The 23,028-nt window shown below is 50.7% G+C and overlaps 1 protein-coding gene across 3 annotated transcripts in view; it reads left to right on the forward strand.

The window, feature by feature from the left end:
• The window catches only part of SEZ6 (seizure related 6 homolog), a 56,716-nt gene extending 37,624 nt beyond the window's left edge, over positions 1-19,092 (forward strand). For 2 of the 3 annotated variants that reach the window (XM_012809732.2, XM_003797133.3), the window contains exons 4-17: positions 2,329-2,524; positions 9,105-9,290; positions 12,837-13,005; positions 13,138-13,304; positions 14,199-14,393; positions 14,588-14,726; positions 14,837-15,033; positions 15,896-16,090; positions 16,518-16,709; positions 16,816-17,013; positions 17,305-17,343; positions 17,591-17,708; positions 17,792-17,894; positions 18,040-19,092. In XM_012809732.2, the coding sequence (XP_012665186.1) occupies positions 2,329-2,524; positions 9,105-9,290; positions 12,837-13,005; positions 13,138-13,304; positions 14,199-14,393; positions 14,588-14,726; positions 14,837-15,033; positions 15,896-16,090; positions 16,518-16,709; positions 16,816-17,013; positions 17,305-17,343; positions 17,591-17,708; positions 17,792-17,894; positions 18,040-18,072 (2,127 nt within the window). In that variant the 3' untranslated portion in view covers positions 18,073-19,092. The remainder of the gene's footprint in view (positions 1-2,328; positions 2,525-9,104; positions 9,291-12,836; positions 13,006-13,137; positions 13,305-14,198; positions 14,394-14,587; positions 14,727-14,836; positions 15,034-15,895; positions 16,091-16,517; positions 16,710-16,815; positions 17,014-17,304; positions 17,344-17,590; positions 17,709-17,791; positions 17,895-18,039) is intronic. The other variant, XM_003797134.3, reaches the window with a different exon arrangement.
• Positions 19,093-23,028: the final 3,936 nt, after the last annotated feature.

The raw sequence follows: 23,028 nt of genomic DNA on the forward strand, positions 1-23,028 counted from the left end.
ATTCGAACCCACCACCTTAGGTGTATGTGGCTGGCGCCTTAGCCGCTTGAGCCACAGGAGCCGAGCCTCTTTCTTTTTTTTTTTTTATTGAAATAGAGTCTCACGTTGCCACCTTCAGTAGAGTGCCGTTGCATCACAGCTTACAGCAACCTCAAACTCTTGGGCTAAAGCAATTTTCTTGCCTCAGCCTCCCTAGTAGCTGGGACTACAGGCACCCTCCACAATGCTTGCCTATTTTTTTTTTTATTTGTTTGTTTTAGCAGTCCGAGGCAGGGTTTGAACCAACCAGCCCCAGAGCATGTGGCCAATGCCCTAACCACTGAGCTACAGGCGCCCAGCCAAGATTCTGCATTTCTTTCAAGTTCCCAAGTAATGCTGAAGTTGCTAGTCTGGGGATCACATTTTGAGTAGCTAAGATCTATACTAGGCCATTTTATAAATGGAAAACTGTTGGTTAGTGCATTTGTCCAAGATCACATGGTTAGAATGAGAACCCAGATCTCTGGGTTCCCAATCCAGTGCTCCTTCTACCAGTCCACACTGCCACTTCTCTTCTGGGCAGAGTCTGTCCTTATCTAATCCTTGTTTGACTCAGTAGAGGTGGAAACTAGAAGGATGCTCCTTGGATTGAGGGCCTGAAGATCAGGATGGTGACAGAGGGGCCTGAGACAGCCAGAGGAAAGTAGCAGAGAGAGACTAGAATGATGGCCGACAGACGGAGGGGCATGTTATAAGGCTAAGCTGACAGCAGGAGCCAAGTTGGGCAGGGTCTTGAGGGCTAAGCAAGGAGTCTGGAGTAGATATTACAGGCTACATGAGCTCAGTGGGGAGCCACTGGAGGACTTAAATGAGGAAGCACTATGATGGGCAACAGGTTTGGGACTATCAACCAGCTACAGCTCAGAAAATATTGATGGGTTAACCCCAATAGGCAGGGAGGCCGGCCAGAACGTTGCTGTAGTGATCTAGGAGAGTACTAACAGTGATGAGCTGGGGAGGTGGCACTGGGGGTAAAGAGTAGTGAAGAGATTTGAGGTCCAATTGAGGGGACTGAATGAATGGATGTGGGGTATGAGGGAGGAAGCAGGATGCCAGTTTCTGACTTGGGCATCCAGGTAGATTTTTCCCAGGAGAGCCGCTGGTTAAGGAAAGAGGGTAACTCAGTATGAGCCAGACTAGGTGTGAGGATGTCCAGGGAAAGCTGGACAGAAGGATCTGACATTCAAAACTACCCATGGCTGACCAGGCCCTCAGACACCATCTAGTTCAACACATGACCCCAACCTTACTTTACAGATGAGAAAACTGAGCCCAGGGAGGTGAAGGAACAGAAAGCAGCTGGTGTATTTGAAAAGCTTTGGAGGCAGAGAGATGTACTTACAGATCCTAGTTCTTTTGTTTTTTTCTTTTGAGACAGAGTCTTACTTTGTCATGCTCAGTAGAGTACCATGGCATCATAGCTCACAGCAACCTCAAACTCTTGGGCTCAAGCGATCCTCTTGCCTCAGCCTCCTGAGTAGCTAGGATTACAGGCATGGGCACTACCTTTTCTTTTTCTTTTTCTTTTTTTTTTTAACTTTATTTTCTTATTTTTTTTTGTTGTTGCAGTTTTGCCAGGGTTGGGTTTGAACTCACCACCCTCGGTATATGGGGCTGACACCCTACTCACTGAGCCACAGGCACCACCCTTCTTTTTTTTTTAGAGACAGAGTCTCACTTTGTTGCCCTCAATAGAGTGCTGTGGCGTCAAAGCTCACAGCAACCTCCAACTCTTGGGCTTAGGCGATTCTCTTGCCCCAGCCTCCCGAGTAACTGGGACTACAGGTGCCTGCCACAATGCCCAGCTATTTTTTTTGTTGCAGTTTGGCCAGGGCTGGTTTCGAACCCACCACCCTCGGTATATGGGGCTGGTGCCCTACTCACTGAGCCACAGGTGCCACCCTTCTATTTTTAGTAGAGACTGGGTCTTACTTTTGCTCAGACTGGTCTTAAACTCCTGAACTCAAGCAATCCACCCACCTCAGCCTCCCAGAGTGCTAGGATTACTAGCATGAGCCTCTGTACCCGGCCTCAGATCCGAGTTCTGCTAATAACCTCTATGACCTTAGATAACTTACCATCTCTGAATTTCAGGTTCCATCTCACAGAGCTACCGAGAGGGTGAGATGCACTCCTTCCACACCAAAGTGCCTAGCTCAGGGTCTGGGTGCTCAGAAGTCCAAGGGGGCATTGAGAACCGGCCTGTCTGGAGCCCGCAGGATCCTGAGGGCAGCAGGGATAACAGAAGGAAGAAGTCTGACTGCTCGGCTTTGCTGTCTCCTTACGCAGGTCCAGAACATCAGCCTCCAGGAGGGGGAAACATTGACTGTGGAGGGTCTGGGGGGGCCTGACCCACTGCCCCTGGCCAACCAGTCTTTCCTGCTGCGGGGCCAGGTCATCCGCAGCCCCACCCACCAAGCAGCCCTGAGGTTTCAGAGCCTCCCACCACCTGCTGGGCCTGGCACCTTCCATTTCCACTACCAAGGTAAGGCCTGAGCAGCTAAGGGGGGATCCAGTCCAGACAGGTAGCTCTTCTAGGGAATCTCTGGTATAATTACAGCCTGCAGATGAACATAGAGGGGCTAGTAACATGCAGCACAGGTACCTAGTAAAGCTCTGTACAGTTGGAGGTAAGTATCATCTGAAACCCCCAGGACCTTCCCTCCTCCACCCCCCACCCTGCAGATAGCTGCTTTTTGATTAATTAACTAATTTATTTTTGAGACAAAGTCTCACTATGTTGCCTTTGGTAGAATGCCATGGTGTCACAGCTCACAGCAACCTCAAACTCTTGGGCTTAAGCAAGTCTCTTGCCTCAGCCTCCGGAGTAGCTGGGACTATAGGCACCCACTACAATGCTGGGCTAATTTTTGTTGCAGTTGTCATTGCTGTTCAGCTGGCCTGGGCTGGGTTTGAACTCGCCAGCCTTGGTGCATGTGGCCAGAGCTCCGTAACTACTGTGCCAAGGGTGCTGAGCCAGAGAACAGGTCTTGCCTCTGATCAGGTAGCTATGTGTACCCATTGCCACTAATTCAATCTTTTTTTTTTTTAATTTTGAGACAGAGTCTCACTCTGTCTCCCTGGGTAGAGTGCCATGGCATCAGAGCTCACAGCAACCTCAAACTCTTGGGTTTAAGCAATCCTTAGCTTCCTGAGTAGCTGGGTCTACAGGTTCCTGTTATGGGGCGAGATTAAGGACCACCGATCTCATGGCACCCATCTCATGCCCACCACAAGGCCTGGCTATTTCTATTTTTAGTAGAGATGGTGTATCATTCTTGCTCAGGCTGGTCTCAAACTCCTGAGCTCAAGCAACACACCTGCCTCTCAGCCTCCCAGAGTGCTAGGACTACACATGACATTCATTCATTCAGTAAACTTTCCAAGGCACCTGCTCTTTACGAACCTTGTGCTAGACACAGGCAACATCAAGATGAAAGAGCCAAGGTCTTTGCCTTCAGGGCATTCAGAATCTCTGGAGGAGGCAGACCCTTTAAACTGGTATTAACAACAAAAGACCTGCCCAAATGCAAGAGGGTCAAGGTTGGCTCAGCACCTGTGGCTCAAGCAGCTAAGGTGCCAGCCACATACACCTGAGCTGGCGGGGTCGAATCCAGCCCGGGCCCACCAAACAACGATGGCTGCAATCAAAAATAGCCAGGCGTTGTGGCGGGCACCTGTAGTCCCAGCTACTTGGGAGGTGGAGGCAGGAGAATCTCTTGAGCCCAGGAGTTGGAGGTTGCTGTAATGCCACGGCAATCTACCCAGGGGGACAGCTTGAGGCTCTGTCTCAAAAAAAAAAAAAAAAGAGGGCCAAGGTCAAAGGGGCTTGACAGTCGTTATCTGCCAGCCTAGCCTTCTTGGACTGCCTCACCCACCCTAGACCTGGCCCATGTCCCAATCATCTCAGAACACCAATGGAAATAGGACAGTGGCAAGATGCAATGGGAAAAACACTGACTCAGAAGATGGGCAGATTTGTTTGAATGTGTTTGAATCTCCTTTTTAATGGTTGTTGGCCTTGGATAGGTCATTTGACCTCTCTGACCCTCCATTTCCTCTCCTATAATTTGAGACCAAAATACCTACCCCACACAGTCATGGACAGGATTAAACAAAATGGCGAATGTCAAGTACTTAGCACATGTTCCATTAAGGACGCTAGTATTAAAGGGCTAGCAGGATAGGAAAGGGAAAAGGGGCTTAGGACTCTGCTGCGCTCCCATCCACATCCCTCCTGCCCATCCCCCACCCCTTGGCATCAAGTCAGCTTGATCTTTTGCACTGGTTAACCAGTTCAGACTGGGCAAGCTAATGGGGAAATAATTGGTGTGAACAATCACAGGATTGTCTTGCATTGTCATGGACCACTACTGCAGCCCTGCAGGGGATCACAGCCCAGCTGTAGGGTAGGCACTTTCCATATGGGGATGCCTAAAATCTCTCTAAGAAACCTATCCTGGCCTCCCCACCCAAAATAGGGGAGCAGCCTGGCATGGTAGCAGAGAGCCTGACAGTAGGCAGGGGCCGTACAGGGGCTTGGCAGAGGCAAGGAGGTAGGTAAGGCAAGGGACCTAGGCAGTCCATCTAACCTCCCTAATAGCTCATCAGTCCTCCCTGGAAGTGGGCATAATTTCACGCCACCGTAACCTTCTCTCCTGCTGCAAATTTCATTTGCACAAAACTCCGGACCTCCTCTCTATCAGGCCAGACAAAGGTGGTTGAATGGCAGTGAATTGGAGGCCTGACAAGGAGGAGCAGACCCAAGGAAGGGCTGGGAGAGCTGGCCCCATCCTGCCTCTTTCTTGGCTCCCAGAGGCCCTCCCTCTTCAGCCCAGTTTTTGTCAATGATCAGCTCTTTCCTTAATGAGTGTAATTCCCCTAATTATAGTCTGTAATTAGCCCTGATCCCAGAGATGGGAACAGGAGGAGCGTGTGCTCACACACGCGTTTCCGTGGGCTAGAGAAAAAGGGTGCCAGAAGAGGAGTGAGGGGCCCAATGCCCATGCTGGAGCTGTCTAAGCTAATGTTGGAGGTCACAGGGATGGGCCCTCACCAGATCCTCACTGCAGGACCATGTCCCAACTCCCCTCCTACAGCCTCCAACAGGGTAGGGAGGCAGAGGGCCCTGACAGGCAACCCCCTCCTCCTCCCTGAGCATTCTTGGCACAGGTCTTGGCCCCCTAAACAGACTCCAGTGAGAAAATAACTCGACAGATTGCAGTGGTGCAGGCTCCCTAGGAATGGTTGTCATGGCAACAGGAGGAAGCTCATCCTGAGAAATGGCACTTTAGCTACTATGGAGTCTGGGGGCTTCATTATCTACCCCTACCTCTAGCCCTTACCTCATCCTGGCCCAGTCTCCTCATCTGTGAAATAAGGGCCCTCCCCTATAAGAGTTGTACTAAGAACTCAAGGGGAAGATGTAAGGACAGGCAGGCACCAAGCCTGATATCTGGCTCATGGTCTAGATCTCATCTCCCTGGATGTCAGCACCTCAACCCCCCTCCATGCTAGGTACAGTGCTCCGCAACCTTCTCCCCACCCCATTCTGGCCAGGGATCTTTCCGCAGGTCATTATGAGTGGCCACCATGGACCACCACGCCAGGCAGCCTTGTCTGTTACTGTCAGGTTTCTCTGACCCCTGAGCCCAGGGTACCACTTCTGCTGGGAAACCAGGTGGGGCAGAGGGGATGGAAAGCAAAGCAAGCGGGCTCCAGAGCCAGGAGCATCAAGTCCTTGCTCTACTTCTTTTTTTTTTTTTTTGAGACGGAGCCTCAAGCTGTCCCCCTGGGTAGAGTGCCATGGCATTACAGCTCACAGCAACCTCCAACTCCTGGGCTCAAGCGAGTCTCCTGCCTCCGCCTCCCAAATAGCTGGGACCACAGGCGCCCGCCACAACGCCAGGCTATTTTTTGGTTGCAGCCGTCATTGTTGTTTGGCGGGTCCGGGCTGGGGATTCGAACCCGCCACCTTAGGTGTACGTGGCTGGCGCCTTAGCCGGTTGAGCCACAGGCGCCGAGCCCCTTGCTCTACTTCTTACCGTGGGATGAGGACACACAGTCTCTCTGAACCTCTCTCAGTTTTCCTCAACTGGAAATGGGTTAATAACCCTTCACTTGCCTCTCTCCCCCAAGAATACTGTAGGTATCAAGTAAGAAGAATGTGAAAGCATTTTAGAAGCTGGAAGGTACATGCAGATGTGAGGTACTTTTTTTTTCTTTTGAAACAGAGTCTCAAGCTGTCACCCTGGGTAGAGTGCTGTGGCATCATAACTCACAGCAACCTCCAACTTGGGCTCAAGCAATTCTCTTGCCTCAGGTTTTCTATTTGTAGTGGAGATGGGGGGTCCAGCTTTTGCTCAGGCTGGTCTTGAACTCCTGAGCTGATCCTCCTCGGCTTCCCAGAGTGCTAGGATTACAGGCATGAATGAGCCACTGCACCCTGCCTGAGGTGCTATTGTTAATCAAGATTACACTGCACATACATCCTCTCACTTAACCTCTACAACACTGAGTGCAAGATGTACTCTAAATGGGTGGTAAACAAGAAAACTGAGCACAGAGAATGTCAGTAACTAGTCCAATGTGGCACAGCAAGTAGGGGAGCCCGTACTCAAATCCAGGCAGTGTGACGCCAGAGCCTGCCTCCTAAGCACTGCCCCATACTGCCTTCCAGTCACAATTAGCACTTATTGGATATTCTCTTAAGATTCCTATGAAAGACAGAAGAGCAGGAATCATCCTCCCACTTTTACAGACATAGTAACTAAGGCCAGGGCAGATGAAAGTCACAAAACTGAAAGTCATAACACTCAAGTTTTTGGACCCCAGTCTGCCAAAGGCAGCTTCTTTTGCTTTTCACACAAAGGCGCCCAAAAGCTGGTAGAGCTCTTGCCTGGACTTCTCTTCCCATCCACCTGCCACCATTAGGGAAGGTGGCCTCCACACCTGAAGATCCAAGTTGTCAATCTAGACAGTCACCATCCCTCCTACCACCATAAAGATTGCCAGGCACTGTAGCCCTGGCCTTCTCTCAGCCCCTCTCCTTGACCCTTTTAGGCCTTATTTCCTCACCCCATAGACCCAAGCCAGGATCCCCATTTTTAGTTCAACTATTGCTTGGCCCCTGGCTTGGGATTTGCCAGATTGTTTTGAGGATTTGCTGCCACCATTTGGTCATACTTGGTATAACAATATCAAAAGCTACCAAGTTTCCCAGAGAGACTTGTCCCTTTCCCAGCGTCAAGAAAGGCATGCCATGCCTCCCCACCCTCATCTCCATCCTGTCTTTAAAAGAAGTCTATAGTTTTTGCCATCAAGTTTTTTTTACAATATTTCAGTAAATATCTGGAAAGCTTTTACTGTCTAACTTCAGTCTTTTCTGCTGCAATTTATATTTGTCCCCAAAGGAAAAATAATATTAACACTTTACATCACCACAGGCTTTTCACCAATTCAAGTACTTTCACATCTACTAGTCATTCAATAAACACATACAGACATATATATATGTTTTTAAGACAGAGTCTTGTTCTGTTACCCCATACTAGAGTGCCATGGCATCAGAGCATAGCTCATAGCAACCTCAAACTCCTGGCTTCAAGTGATCTTCCTGCCTCAGCCTCCTGAGTAGCTAGGACTACAGACTCCTGCCACAACACCCGGCCAACTGTTTTATTTCAGTAGAGACAGGGTCTCACTCTTGCTTAGGCTGATCTCTGAACTGAGCTCAAGCAATCCTCCTGCCTTGGCCTCCCAGAGTGCTAGGATTACAGGTGTAATACAATAAACATAACTTTTTCTTTTTTGTTAGACAGAGTCTCATTTGTCACCCTTGGTAGAGTGCTGTGGCTTCACAGCTCACAGCAACCTGAAACTCTTGGGCTTAAGTAATTCTCTTGCCTCAGCCTCCCAAGTAGCTGCCATAGCCTCCCTACAGGCGCTTGCCATAATGCCTGGCTATTTTCAGAGAGGAGGTCTCTCTCTGGATCAGGCTGGTCTCAAACAGATAAGCTCAGGAAATTCACCCTCCTTGTCCTCCCAGAGTGCTAGGATTACAGGCATGAGCCATAGTGCCGCAATAAACATACCTTGAAGTTATATTATCATCTGGGTACCAGGGATACCAAGCTGGATAAAATACTATCGCCTCTATTTTCCCAACAACCCTATAGGTGGGCTAGCATTCTGAACCTCTCTTACCAAGTGAAGAAATAAGGCCGGACACGATGGTTCATGCCTGTAATTCTAGCTCTTTGGAGGCCAAGATGAGTAGATCACTTGAGCTCAGGAGTTTGAGACCAGCCTGACTAAGAGCAAGAGCTCTAAAAATAGCCAGGCATTGTGGTGGGTGCCTGTAGTACCAGCTACACAGGAGGCTGAGGCAAGAGAATTGCTTAAGTCCGAGAGTTTGAGGTTGCTGTGAGCTAGGCTGCTGCCATGTCACTCTACCAAGGGCAACAAAATAAGTGTCTCAAAAAAAAACAAAAAACAAACAACAAGTAAAGAAATAGACATAAAAAGATTAAGTAACCTGTAGAAAAGTGTCACAAAGCTTTGACCAGACCCAAGAACCAGCTCAGGCTGCTGGATATATCATTGGCATCTCCTAGGGAGGGACTGAAGTCTTTTATGGAACTTTTTTTTTTTTTTTCAGACAGAGTCTCACTCTGTTGCCCTGGGTAGAGTACCATGGTGTCATAGCTCACAGCAACCTCAAATTCCTGGATTCAAGAGATCCTATTGCCTCAGCCTCCCAAGTAATTAGGACTACAGGATCCTCTCATGATGCCCAGCTAGTCTTTTCCTATTTTTAGTAGAGACAGGGATGTCACTCTTGGTCAGGTTGGTCTCAAACTCCTGAGCTCAAGCAATCTACCTGCCTCAGCCTCCCAGAGTGCTAGGATTACAGGCATGAGCCACTGCATCTAGCCTTTTATGGAACTCTTAAAGTTTCCTCTGGCCCCAAATGACACCTCTAGGAGGCTGGGACAGAGTCCTCCCTACCCAGTGGCTCAGCTCCCCACCACGCACACACACAATCACCCATTCTCTTTTTGCAGCCTATCTCCTGAGCTGCCACTTTCCCCGACGTCCAGCTTATGGAGATGTGACCGTCACCAGCCTCCACCCAGGAGGCAGTGCTCGCTTCCACTGTGCCACTGGATACCAGTTGAAGGGTGCCAGGCTCCTTACCTGTCTCAATGCCACCCAGCCCTTCTGGGATCCTCAGGAGCCTGTCTGCATTGGTGAGTGGCCCAAGAGAAAAGGGCTCAGTGCTGAGCAGAGGAGTGAGGAGGAGGGGCTCATCTGTTGCCATATAGCACTTTAATTTGCTTCCCATAAGGATGCCAGAAAATGGTCACACACCTCAGTGGCATTCTTCCAACCTGCACATATTGAGCATCTATTATATGCAGCCTCAACAGGTATATAGAACGGAATTAAACAGGGACTCTGCCCTTGAAGAGACCACAATTCTAGGAAAGAAGGGAAAACAGGGTGGCGCCTATAGCTGAGTGGGTAGGGTGCCGGCCCCATAAACTAAGGATGGCGGGTCCGGCCCCGGCCCTGGCCCTGGCCAAACTGCAACAAAAAAAATAGCTGGGCGTTGTGGTGGGCGCCTATAGTCCCAGCTACTTGGGAGGCTGAGGAGTTGGAGGTTGCTGTGAGCTGTGATGCTACAGCACTTTACGGAGGGCGATAAAGTGAGACTCTCTCTCTAAAAAAAAAAAAAAGAAAAGAAAGAGGGGAAAACAGCACAAAGGTCACCAAGTTCCAGAATTGGAAGTAAAAAATACCAACGAAGAGACATAAAGTGAGGTAGGAGGGAGCAATCATTCTTCTTTGTGTATTTAGGAGGCTTCCCAGGGGAGGTGGCAATGAAGCTTTAACATTTCAATGGGGGGGAAATATGGGCAGTGATACAGAGGCAGGGAGGTGAGGGTGTTTTGGGACACAAGATAGCTAGGTTTGGCTGAAGCCTGAAACATATAGAGAGGACAGTGGGAGGGCCTTAAATATCAAGGCAAGATACTGGGTGGGGAGCTGTTAAAGTTCTTAGAGAAGAGAAGGAAGGAGCTCAGAACTATTCCTTAGGAGAGCCAGCCAGGAGGCCAGCCAGGCAAGAGGGTTTGAATTTTCTGACTTCGGGAAAGGTCAGGAGGGAAAATGTTCCTGAGACATTGATGAAGGGGGACAGTGAAAGGGAACTCCCAGGTTCAGGTCCTGGGTGAACAGAAGGTCTGGGACTGCTGTCAATGGAAGGGGGCTTGTTGGAGGAAGGAAGACAGAGTGCTTGCTTTGCAGTGTGAAAGGAACTTGGGCTTTTTTTCTTTTCTTTGGAGGGGGGGAGCTTGAGCTTTTGAACAGTGTTTCACTCTATAAACCCTTCCTGGGTGCCAGGCACCACCAGAGCTGGGTAACAAGATGCTGTTCTCTGCCCTGCGGGAACTCTGCCTCCAGGGAAGACTGAGGAGCAACTCAGTGCTAAGGGCAAACTCAGGGTGTCAGGGGAACCTGAGGGAGAGCTGCTCCACAATGAGAAAGGAGGCAGACAAAGCTTCCTGAGGAAATAACACAGAGGGATTACAGAAATGTTAGCTTGGGGAGGTGGGGGTAGATTCCTGAAACAGCATATGCAAAGGTGTGGAGGCCCGAAACAGCAGGAGCCATGGTGCAGGCACAATGAAGCGTGCCTGCAAGAGCGGGTATCCGGGTATCCGGGTATCTGGGTATACGGAGAGGAGGCTAAAGCTGAGTTTATTTATTTTTATTTTTATTTTTTTGAGATAGAGTCTCTCACTATGTTGCCCTCAGTAAGTAGAGTGTGTCACAGCAACTTCCAAATGTTGGGCTTAAGTGATTCTCTTGCCCCTGCCTCCCAAGTAGCTGGGACTAGAGGCGCCTGCCATAATGCCCAACTATTTTTCATTGCAGTTATCATTGTTTAGCTGGCCCAGTCGGGTTTTTAACTCATTAACCTCGGTGTATGTGGCTGGCACCATAACCACCATGCTACAGGTCATATTTATTTATTGTAAATATGGCTACGAGCCATATTTATTTATTTTTGAGAAAGAGTTTCATTATGTTGCCCTCGGTAGAGTACTGTAGCTGTTACAGCTCACAGCAACCTCAAACTCTTGGGCTTAAGTGATTCTCTTACCTCAGCCTCCCGTGTAGCTGGGACCACAGGCACCTACTACAACGCCTGGCTATTTTTTGTTGCAGTTGTCATTGCTATTTTAGCTGGCTGGGGTCAGGTTCAAACCCGCCACCATCTGTGTATGGGGCCGGCGCCCTACCCACTGAACCACAGGCACCACCCTAAGGCAGTGATTTTCTTTTCTTTTCTTTTTTTTTTTTTTTTGAGACAGAGCCTCAAGCTGTCCCCCTGGGTAGAGTGATAGGGCATCACAGCTCACAGCAACCTCCAACTCCTGGGCTCAAGTGAGTCTCCTGCCTCAGCCTCCCAAGTAGCTGGGACTACAGGTGCCTGCCACAACACCTGGCTATTTTTTGGTCGCAGCCGTCATTGTTGTTTGGCAGGCCCAGGCTGGATTCGAACCCTCCAGCTCAGGTGTATGTGGCTGGTGCCTTAGCCGTTTGAGTCACAAGTGCCGAGCCAAGGCAGTGATTTTCAACCAGTGTTCTAGGACACACCAGTCTGCTATGAGAGGATCTTAAGTGTGCTGCAAAAATTTTTAAAGATCATTAATTAAATTATTTTCAAACGAAATTCAAAGCACAGTAAGGTGTTCTTTTTTTGACTCTTTTTTTAAAAAATCAACATAATTTAAGTGTGGCACAGAAGTTTAACTGTAGCTTCCAGCATTCTGTGAGATAAAAAAAAAAAAGGTTGAAAAATACTGCCCCAGGCGGTGCCTGTGGCTCAGTGAGTAGGGCACCAGCCCCATATACCAAAGGTGGTAGGTTCAAACTTGGCCCCCGCCAAACAAAAAATAGCCGGGCATTGTGGTGGGCGCCTATAGTCCCAGCTACTTAGGAGGCTGAGGCAAGAGAATTGCCTAAGCCCAGGAGTTAGAGGTTGCTGTGAGCTGTGATGCCACAGCACTCTACCAAGGGCGACAAAGTAAAATTCTGTCTCTCTAAAAAAAATACTGCCCTAAGGGGTCAGCCCAGGAATGGCAGTGGAAAGCTATTCAGGGCCATCTGTGGCTAGCAGTGCCTGCTAAGGCAAAGGCTTTGGGATGGATGGCATGCACTTCAGGTGTTTGTCCTCCCAGATCCAGTCTTACCCATCTTTTTACGAGTTCATGTTACTCAACCAACACTGAACACCAACCCCATGCCTGGCCTGAAGAGATGAAGAGACTGGGCCCCTGCCCTAGGGGGTACTACTTAAAGTAGCCTGAGGTAGAGATGCAGATGTATCCAGGAAGGCTGGAGCCCAGCAGAAGGGCTTTCTTAAATTCCACCTCATGGGTGTCAGGAATGGCCTCCTAGAGGAGTCAGCAGAGAGGGAAAGTGACTTATTGGGACCGCATAGCCAGGCAATGACAGAGCTACCTACAGTCAGAGTGATGCACACAAACAGTCCCACGGGTGTGAAAGGCTAGGAAGTAGGGTTCTGGAGTTCAGATCACCTGGAGCTACAGGGTGACAGAATTTGAAGATGTACCTTCAAGACCATGTTAATAAAGATGACATGGAGGCAAAAGTTCCTGCTGCCCCCACGCAGATGATACAGAGCTGGGGTGGGGAGGAAGATTTGTTAGGCTGTCCAGCTTCCAGTCAGGGGGCCCAGCCTACATCCTGTCTCTGTGTCACAGCTGCCTGTGGTGGAGTGATCCGCAATGCCACCACTGGCCGCATTGTCTCTCCGGGCTTCCCGGGCAACTACAGCAACAACCTCACCTGCCACTGGCTGCTTGAGGCTCCTGAGGGCCAGCGGCTACACCTGCACTTTGAAAAGGTTTCCCTGGCAGAGGATGATGACAGGTGAGGGGCTGTCATAGGGGGATGTGGATGCCCAGCCTAGTAATATGTGTACCTGGTAGAGAAATGTTACCCAAGCCTGGGGCCACAGCCCACCTGGGTGAATGACCAGCCACTGCCGCTCTTCTGGCCCAGGCTCATCATTCGCAACGGGGACAACGTGGAGGCCCCACCAGTGTATGATTCCTATGAGGTAGAATACCTGCCCATTGAGGGCCTGCTCAGCTCTGGCAGACACTTCTTTGTGGAGCTCAGTACTGATAGCAGCGGGGCAGCGGCAGGCATGGCCCTGCGCTATGAAGGTGAGCCTGCTGGGGCCTGACTGGGGCTGAAGGGCTGGGTGGTGGGCTTGGGCATGGGGTCTTTCTCCCAAAACCTCCCCCTCTCCGCCTCCATCCCATAGCTCCTTCCAAGTCTTCCCCTGTTTATCCAGCACTCAGGTTCCCTATCCCTGGCCCTCCCCTTGAGTCTAAGATTCCTGCCCCATCTTTGCTGGAGTCCCTTGCCTGGTTCAGATGAATAAATTCTCCAGATTTTGAAATGCAGAAAAGGCCCCCATCCTTACAGAGGGAGAATTGCTGTAAGAGACATTCTAGATCTACTCCTACATGCATACAAACATTAATTCATTCAGAAAATGCTTATTGAGGCTCAGTGCCTGTGGCTCAAGCGGCTAAGGCACCAACCACATACACCTGAGCTGGCCGGTTCAAATCCAGCCCGGACCTGCCAAACAATAATGATGGCTGCAATCAAAAAATAGCCGAGAGTTGTGGCAGGGACCTGTAGTCCCAGCTACTTGGGAGGCTGAGGCAACAGAATCGCTTGAGCCAGGAGTTGGAGGTTGCTGTGAGCTGTGATGCCATGGCACTCTACCTAGGATGACAGTTTGAGGCTCTATCTCAAAAAAAAAGAAAGAAAGAAAGAAAGAAAATGCTTATTGAGTACCTTCTGTGTACTAAGCACAAAAGTAGGCACTGAGAACGCAATCCTAGCGGTCAAGATGGCCTCCTGAGCATAATAGGGATGAGTGCTCTGGGCTGTCCCTCCCCTACCACCTGTCCACTCCAAGCTCAGGACATACATTTGTCATCAGTACCCAGGAGAAAAGCCCTGGGGAGGGAAAACAGAAGGATGCTTGCCCCCCGTGTTTACGCCAGTTGAGGCTGAGCTATGTGGGGCCCTGTGGTTTCCAGCCTTCCAGCAGGGCCATTGCTATGAGCCCTTTGTCAAATATGGCAACTTCAGCAGTAGTGCACCCTCCTACCCTGTGGGTACCACTGTGGAGTTCAGCTGCGACCCTGGCTACACCCTGGAGCAGGGCTCCATCATCATCGAGTGTGTTGACCCCCACGACCCCCAGTGGAATGAAACAGAACCAGCCTGCCGAGGTTAGTAGGCACCAGTGGATGAGCCCGCCTTGGGCAGAGAGCTGGGTGGGTACTAGGAAACCAACCCTGGAGCCAGCCCATGACATGTATGATTCAGAGGAGGTGGGCACTCTGTTGGGCATGTGATAGCTCCAGGACATGGCATGGGGGGAGCATGGAGGCAATATGCCTCTGGGACCTCCCCTGCCTTCCAGCTGTATGCAGTGGAGAGATCACAGACTCAGCTGGCGTGGTGCTCTCCCCCAACTGGCCTGAGCCTTATGGCCGTGGACAGGACTGCATCTGGGGTGTGCACGTGGAAGAGGACAAGCGCATCATGCTGGATGTCCGAGTGTAAGTGCCTACTGGGTCAGGCCAAGCCAACTCCTGAGGTTTGAGGACACCTCTTGTTCAGCCCATCCTGGACCCCAGGCCTGCCCTACCCTGACAGTTCTCCTTCACAGGCTGCGCATAGGCCCTGGTGATGTACTTACATTCTATGATGGGGATGACCTGACAGCCCGGGTGCTGGGCCAGTATTCAGGGCCCCGTGGCCACTTCAAGCTCTTTACCTCCATGGCTGATGTCACCATCCAGTTCCAGTCAGACCCTGGGACCTCAGTGATGGGCTACCAGCAAGGCTTCGTCATCCACTTCTTTGGTGAGCTGGTCCCTACCCCACTTGGAGTGCAGACCTTGCACCATGGCAAGTCAAAGAGGCAAGGGACTAGGAACCCTAGGTGAGCACCCTAGGTGCTCTTTTGGACAAAGGAAAGCTAGTATCACCTGAAGGATGCTAGTCCTCTCCTCCATCTTCCCTGAGGGCCCACTCCGAGAAAGAGAACTTTCTGTGTCAGCAAGAGAGATTTGGGTAGGCAGCAGGAAAACTTTCCAACAAAAATAGAGAACCAAGGAAAAGTATTGCTTTTTACCTTTCTGACAATCTCAATAGAAGTCACAATTTTGGGCTGGGTGCAGTGGCTCATGCCTGTAATCCTAGCACTCTGGGAGGCCGAGGCAGGTGGATTTCCTGGCTCACAGGTTCGAAACCAGACTGAGCTGGAGCAAGACCCCCTGTCTAAAAAAGAGCTGGGCATTGTGGTAGACACCTGTAGTCCCAGCTACTTGGGAAGCTGAGGCAAGAGAATCACTTGAGCCCAGGAGTTGGAGGTTGCTGTGAGTTATGATGCCACAGCACTCTACCCAGGGTGACAGCTTGAGGCTCTGTCTCAAAAAAAAAAGGAAAATTTCCCTCACCCTACCAGGCCCCATCTCTAGGCCTGAAGAACTAGCTGGTCAAGGTGCTTTTGGAAAGCCAAAGCCTAGGCAATAACCCTAGAGTCTAGGAGGCTGAGGGCAGGGCCCTTGAGCAGAGGGAAATGAATCACAGAGCCTACCCAGGACAGCCCATGCCCAGGACAAATTGGCAGGAGCCAGAGTGCTCTCAAGGGGAGGGGGAATAGCTAGCACAGTTGCTTTGGTGCTGGCTGAGGGCCTGCATCTTGCTGCCTTTATGCCCCTAGAGGTGCCTCGCAATGACACATGTCCGGATCTACCTGAGATCTCTAATGGCTGGAAAAGCCCATCGCAGCCTGAGCTTGTACATGGCACTGTGGTTACTTACCAGTGCTATCCTGGCTACCAGGTAGTAGGATCCAGTGTCCTCATGTGCCAGTGGGACCTAACCTGGAGTGAGGACCTGCCCTCATGCCAAAGGGGTGAGTGTACCTGTTCCCCATGCTTCCCTGCCCAACACAACCTGCAAGCCTCTCTCCTGGATTCTGAACCAGACTCCAGCTATTATTAGCTAGTATCCTTCATGTTCCTTCACCTCTCGTAGGCTCAGTTTCTTCATCTGTGAAATGGGGATATTATCTTTTCATAGTGTTATCAGCCAAATACTCCAAGTATTTAATTCCTGGTAGATACGGCCAATTCATGCTTGTTGACCCTAATGCATGTGAAAGGGACAAATGAGGTGACACACCAGCAAAATGGTAGGGACATATTAAATAGTCCTGTGACATATGACACGGTGGAGCCATATGACATGAAGATTTTAGTTGACCTGGAACAAAGCCAGGGTGGATCGGCTTTTGCTGAGTTCTTCTTGGGCTACTTTCCTCATCACCCCTCCACCCACAGTGACTTCCTGTCATGACCCCGGAGATGTGGAGCACAGCCGACGCCTCATATCCAGCTCTAAGTTTCCTGTGGGGGCCACTGTGCAGTATATCTGCGACCAGGGTTTTGTGCTGACAGGTAGCTCCATCCTCACCTGCCATGACCGCCAGGCTGGCAACCCCAAGTGGAGTGACCGGGCCCCCAAATGTCTCTGTAAGTGTCAGATGGGTAGGAGGGGAAACCTCTGGTAGGAGACAAAAGATGCTGCCTCTGGAGGCCAGGAGCCTGGCACCTTCACTGGGTTCTGCCTGCTTTGCAGTGGAACAGCTCAAGCCATGCCACGGCCTTAGTGCCCCTGAGAATGGTGCCCGCAATCCTGAAAAGCGGCTATACCCAGCAGGGGCCACTGTCCACTTCTCATGTGCCCCTGGCTATGTGCTGAAGGGCCAGGCCAGCATCAAGTGTGTGCCCGGACACCCCTCACATTGGAGCGACCCCCCACCCATCTGTAGAGCTGGTGAGTGCCCTGGAAGCCCCCAGAGCCCCTTCTGGCTCATAGGGCTGCTCTGGCAAAGATGTCCAATGTTAAGAACCAGAACCACCTGCCCATGCAGGTTATCCTTCATGTTATCCTTGGTCTCCCCAGTCTCTGCCAAATCCTTCTGACCTGGCATACCAAGGCAAATCCTGGAGTAGGCTCTCCTTGGACAAATCCTTGCCACAACTAGCCCACTACCTCCACTCCCTGCCTCAGTGGTTTGGCCCACTGGGCTTATCCACTGCCCTTGGCCCTCCCCTCTTATTCTAGCCTCTCTGGATGGGTTCTACAGCAGTCGCAGCCTAGATGGTGAGTCTCTACCCTTGAGGGTTAGGGAAGTGGTCTCCTTACCTCTGGTTCTCACAGCTCCCAGGCCATTCATGGGCTTGCGAAGGAGGGAGGACCAGAGGTTTAGGCCTAGCAGGGCAAAAGCCTCCTTTCCTGCCTTCAGCTGGTAGCGAGAGCTGGTAGCTGAATGCACTTGGGCAAAAAGGAGTGGATGTGGGGCTCCAGGTGAGAGGGACTTCTGCTCTGATCCTACCTTCTGTGTTTTCAGTTGCCAAGGCACCTGCTGCCTCCAGCACCCTGGATGCTGCCCACATTGCGGCTGCCATCTTCCTACCACTGGTGGCAATGGTGCTGTTGGTGGGAGGTGTGTACCTGTACTTCTCCAGGTGAGTCTTGCTTCTCTTCCTGCTCTACATACCTGCCTTACTCCTGCCCACTACTCCTGACTCACAGGTTTCTCTGCCTTTAGGCTCCAGGGGAAAAGCTCTCTGCAGCTGCCTCGAACACGCCCCCGCCCCTATAACCGCATCACCGTAGAGTCAGCATTTGACAATCCAACTTACGAGACCGGAGTAAGTAACCATGCCAACCTTGACACCCTAGCTGAGACCCAATTCTTTGCTCCCTTGTGCATGTACCCTTTTCACTTTTTCCCTTTTCTCTGGGAAGATGAATTATGGCCTGGCAAACCTTATACAAGTTTCCAACTCCCAGCAGTCTCTTTCCTTTTCAGGAGATGAGAGAATATGAAGTCTCCATCTAGGTGGGGACAGCCTAGGAAAGCCAACTCAGCCTTGTGATATGGTCTAGCAGCAGGGCTCCTGGTTTCCTGCTGTCTCTCCACCTCCTGTACATACCACCTGGGAGGAGACACCATCAATCCCTCAAGAAGTTGTGCCCTTCCCTGCCTGCAATGCCCACCATGGCCTATTTTCTTGGTACCACAGCCCAGTTAGGGCCCAAGTCAGAGGGCATCTGCCTGTGGGCAGAACATGGCTGGAGCACATGTACTAACAGCCAGCATTCTCCTGACCTCCCTCATGCCTGGACCTCCAGCCTGGAATTCGCAGGCAAAGCAGAAGCACCTTTCGCCACATGACCACCATCTAGTCCTGGCATGTAGGACCCTGTAGCAGGGTTGAAACTGCACCAGGGTGCTCCTCATGGGGCCATCACTAGTGGCCAAAACTGCTCTCAGTGGTGACCTCTGGGTAGTCCTGGCATGCCAACATCAGCCCCTTGGGGAGGTCATCTAGTCCTCTAAGTCCAGCCTCCAGAATGGACAGTTCTGTCTCTTGACCTGTGGCAGTGGAGGCAATAATTCTAAGGGATCCTAATGGGTTCAGGGACGCTACTCCAAGCTCAGGTTGGGCTTCCCTGAGCACTCATGCTCCACACCAAAGCAGGACATCCCTAGCAGCCCTACCCCTCAAGGAAAGGGAAACCTTCCTCTGAGGTTTATCTGGCTGTTACAAATGTCCTCTTCCCCACCAGTCCCTCCACTAATCTCAGCCATTTGCCAGATTCCCCTCTCCTGGTCACTGTGTTTTGGGATAAGGGGAGTGGGCAGGCACATTCTGGAGAGGAGCAGAGGTCTGATGACCCAGGAATTTGGCATGAAATAGGTGGTCAGAGAGCCCCAGGCAGAGGCCCAGGAGCTGGCTGAAGGCCACTTTGCATATGTAATGTATTACCTGGGGTCTGGGCTCCAGCCGGAGAATAATCTTTTATTTCTGTTGTTTCCTTATTAAAATGGTGTTTTTGAAAAAACCAAGTAGTGGCCAGGTGAATGGTGCTTTACTGGAGGGAAGGGAGGTGGGAAATAAGTGGGACATGGACTTCAGGACCAGAAGGCATTCTGGGCCCGCCAATCAATCATCCTTAGATTTTACTTTAAAAGAAAAATAAAAGTTACACGCAGTTGAGCATGGTTTGCCATCCCAAAGAGGTCAGTGTAACAGATGGCAGGTGAAATGAGAGGCCCTACAGTCTGGTGCCACAGGGATGGGGAACCCAAGAACCCTGCTGCACATCCACTCCAATGCCTCATTGCCTCTTGTTTGCCAAGTCCAGAACCACAGGCTGGTACAGTCCCAAAGCCCTTCTCAATGCAACTGGATTGCTGACAAGGCCCAGTGAGCCTGACACATCTCTCCTTCCCCTTATTTCCAAGCAAGTCTTGGGAAATTGGAACAGGAAACAGAGACTGAAGGCCTGACATGAAGTCCTCATCTGGTGTGGCCTCAGATAATAGGCAGATGTCAGGAGCAGGTATAATACAGCTTAGGGGCTTGGCTCCTAAATTGTGCAAAAGCCCTATCCATGGGCTTATGGGAAAGGTGACTGGGCAGGATTTACTTAAGTTTGCCCTTTCTCTATGGCCCCCAGTGCCTCCTCAGACAAACATGTTTATGCATCGTTGGCCCCCAGGATGCACACTCCATGCTTAGAGGCATGGCTTGCATGGCTGTTCTCCAGAGTAAGAATAAGAGGCAGGCAAATAAGGAGTTACAGAAACTCAGAAACCAAGAGACAAAGATCCCTGAAAGAAATAATAGGAGCTACTAGCACATGGCACTTCTACAGCCTTTCAACAGGGAGGTCTTGACCACTTATGCTGCCCACCTCCAGCTGTAGCACCGTGGTCCCCAAACTGTAGGTCTCCAACCCACAGCCAAGGGCCTGTTAGGAACTTGGCCACACAGCAGGAGGGTGGGGCAGGCGAGGAAAGATTCATCTGTATTTACAGCCACTCCTCATTGCTCCCATCACTGCCTGGGCTCCCCTCTGGTCAGATCAGTGGTATTCATAAGGGCATGAACCCAACTGCAAATTGTGCATGTGAGGGATCTAGGTTGCATGCTCTTTATGAGAAGCTAATGCCTAATGACCTGAGGTGGAGCTGAGCTGGTGATGTTAGTGCTGGGACCATCTAGTTAGAGGAAAACAAACTCAGAACTCCCACTGATTCTGCATTATGGTGATTTGTATAATAACTTCATTATATATTACAATGTAATAATAGAAATAAAATGCACATTAAGTGTAATGTGCTTGAATCATCTGAAACCACCCCCAACCCCAGTCTGTACAAAAAAAACTTGTCTTCCATGAAACTGGTCCCTGGTGCCTAAAAATGTTGGGGAGGGATGCTCTAGCACAAGCCACCTTGAGCAATATAGAAGCTCTAATCCAAGGAAGAGTGCAGTACCTAGATTAGCCATGAGATGTCAATTCCAAAAGCATACATACCCTACTTGCCCTTTCTCCTCAACCCTCCATGAACTTCCAGGACTGGAGCTCTCCAAGGTAACACCACTTATGACCCCAATGGAGTAACTTCCATTCTCCAAGTTCCGAGAGAAAAATGTATGATGTTCTCCTGGCACTTGTCAACAGAGCCAATCTTACTTCACTCACTAGCCAACTGCCTGTTCCTGTTCTCAACTCCAACTGATTGGAGTAAAGCCTTGTTCATGGGACATATGCCAATGGCTTACTTATCTGCCCCATAATGCCTTCAGGCTGACACAGCAGCACAGCTGAGCCCTGAGCAGTAGGAAGGAAGCCAATGAGGGAGGCCATGTGAGGTTGTAGCCTCTGAGGGTCTGTGGCATGAAGTACAGCCCCAGAAAAGAGAAGATCTGGCCACTTTCATACAGGCAATCTACCTCAACCCTCCACTCTCTGAGGGCTACATCTCTGTTCCATAGTCACTAAAGTCTATTGTTGGTATCACCAACAACTCTGACTGACAGAAGGCAGAGAGCAATTAATTTACATGACATTCGTCATTACCACCACCCCTCTCTGTTTTTTTTTCTAATGATCCTTCCGGTACCTGGAAAAGGCGCCAAAAGGAGCATCAGGAATGTGAAAAGTCAGAAAAAGGAAACCTAAGACTCCATACCCTGGCATCCTAACTCTTAACTCTTCGTTCTTACTGTCCCAAAAGAGGGAGCAACAACAATTCTGCACAGGCAGAATGGTGTAATGAGCAATGTCTTGCCTGGGAATCAAAAATATATTTTTTTTCCTAGGTCTGCCATAAATTCACTATGCGATCTAGGCAAATCACTGTTCCTCTCTGAGTATCTGAAAATGAGGACATTAAATCATTTTATTTATTTATTTGAGACAGAGTTTCATTGTGTTGCCCTGAGTGCTATGATGGTGTCATAGCTCACAGCAACCTCAAACTCCCCGGCTCAAGCGATTCTCTTGCCTCAGTCTCCCGAGTAGTTGGGACTACAGGCGCCTGCCATAACACCGGGCTATTTTTAGAAACGAGCTCTCGCTCTTGCTCAGGCTGGTCTCGAACCTGTGAGCTCAGGGCAATCCACCCGCCTCGGTCTCCCAGAGTGCTAGGACTACAGGTGTGAGCCACTGCGCCTGGCCTAAGGACAATAAATCAGATGGTCTCTGAGCTCTTTCCAGTTTTATGACTTGGAGAATGCTAAACGTGCCTTGACATTAAAAGTGGGTTGGGCACAACTATCTGGCAGCAAATACCAATTAAACACCTAGGCACAACGATGCACTTCTCTTCACTGCGTCATCTGCAGTGATATTGGTAGCAATAACTGGCCATCTCTCTGATAGCGATACCTAGGGGAGGGGTGGGCGCCCTGGAACAGAGGCACAATCCCGGCTCAGAATTCGAGGTGAGGCCTTCAGACTACAAATCCCAGCATGCAGCACTGCAGCTCTCAAAAGCATCCCTTCCCAGCAGGCAAATCACTCTTCCCTGAGTTTATCCTACCGCAGAGTGCATCGCACGCACACCGAACTACGACTCCCACAATCCACCAGACCCATCACGATTCTTCCTCCCAGGTTGCAATGCGCTCCGGTTCGCCCTTTGGACCCGTTGCACACTGCAAACTGGGAGTTGAAGTCCACTGTAGCAGGTAGTTGGGCGTTGTCAGGATTACAAACTCTGCTTTGGGCTTCTTCTGAAAGAGCAGTTCTTGGGGATGGTGATGAGAGCGTAGTAATGGGCAAGCGGAACTCTCCATAGTGACGTCACCATTCAAGGCAGGGATGCTCGGTCTAAATTAAATGTCAGGAGCTGGAGGGAAATGGCAACTGCAGCCGTCCAACCTGCCACCAAGAGTCATCAATGGCATTTCTTTTCTCTTTACCAATATGGTGGCCAGGTTCAGCCTCACCTAACGCTAGAACCAAATAGTCCAGTATTCCTCGGAATACTGCTGTCACCGACACCAGCAGTAGCTCCACCTAACACCACACCTTGTTCCTTCATGCCTGAGGACTCCAAGGGCACGACAGCCCATATCCCATTACCAAAATGGCGAAAGGAGACGTTTTCTTGTGAGGGCCTACAAGTGACAATACGCCTGCGCGGGAAGCGGCTAGGTTACGGGGCGGGAGGGGAGCACCGCCAACACGCCTGCGCGGGAACAGAGTCCCGTAGGTCTGCACAGAAACACCAATGGATGAAGAGTCCCCAGGTTCCTGCGGCTGCGCTATGACCCCTACGAGCTTTCCCAAGCGCCTGCGCGAGGCCTCAGGTCCCACCCTTTTGCCTCAGTACGCTGGCGCAAGGTACAAAGGCGGGGCTTCGGACTTCCAGACGAATGCCAGCGCGGCTGCGCGATGGGGGGTACCCCATCACCGCGGCTGCGCGGGAGCCCGGCCGCCGGCTGTCACTGCGGTTGCGCGCGGCGAGCGGCGATCCCGGGG

This window comes from Otolemur garnettii, unplaced genomic scaffold (genome assembly GCF_000181295.1).
Source record: "Otolemur garnettii isolate 467f Iridium unplaced genomic scaffold, OtoGar3 scaffold00112, whole genome shotgun sequence".
NCBI lineage: Eukaryota > Metazoa > Chordata > Mammalia > Primates > Galagidae > Otolemur > Otolemur garnettii.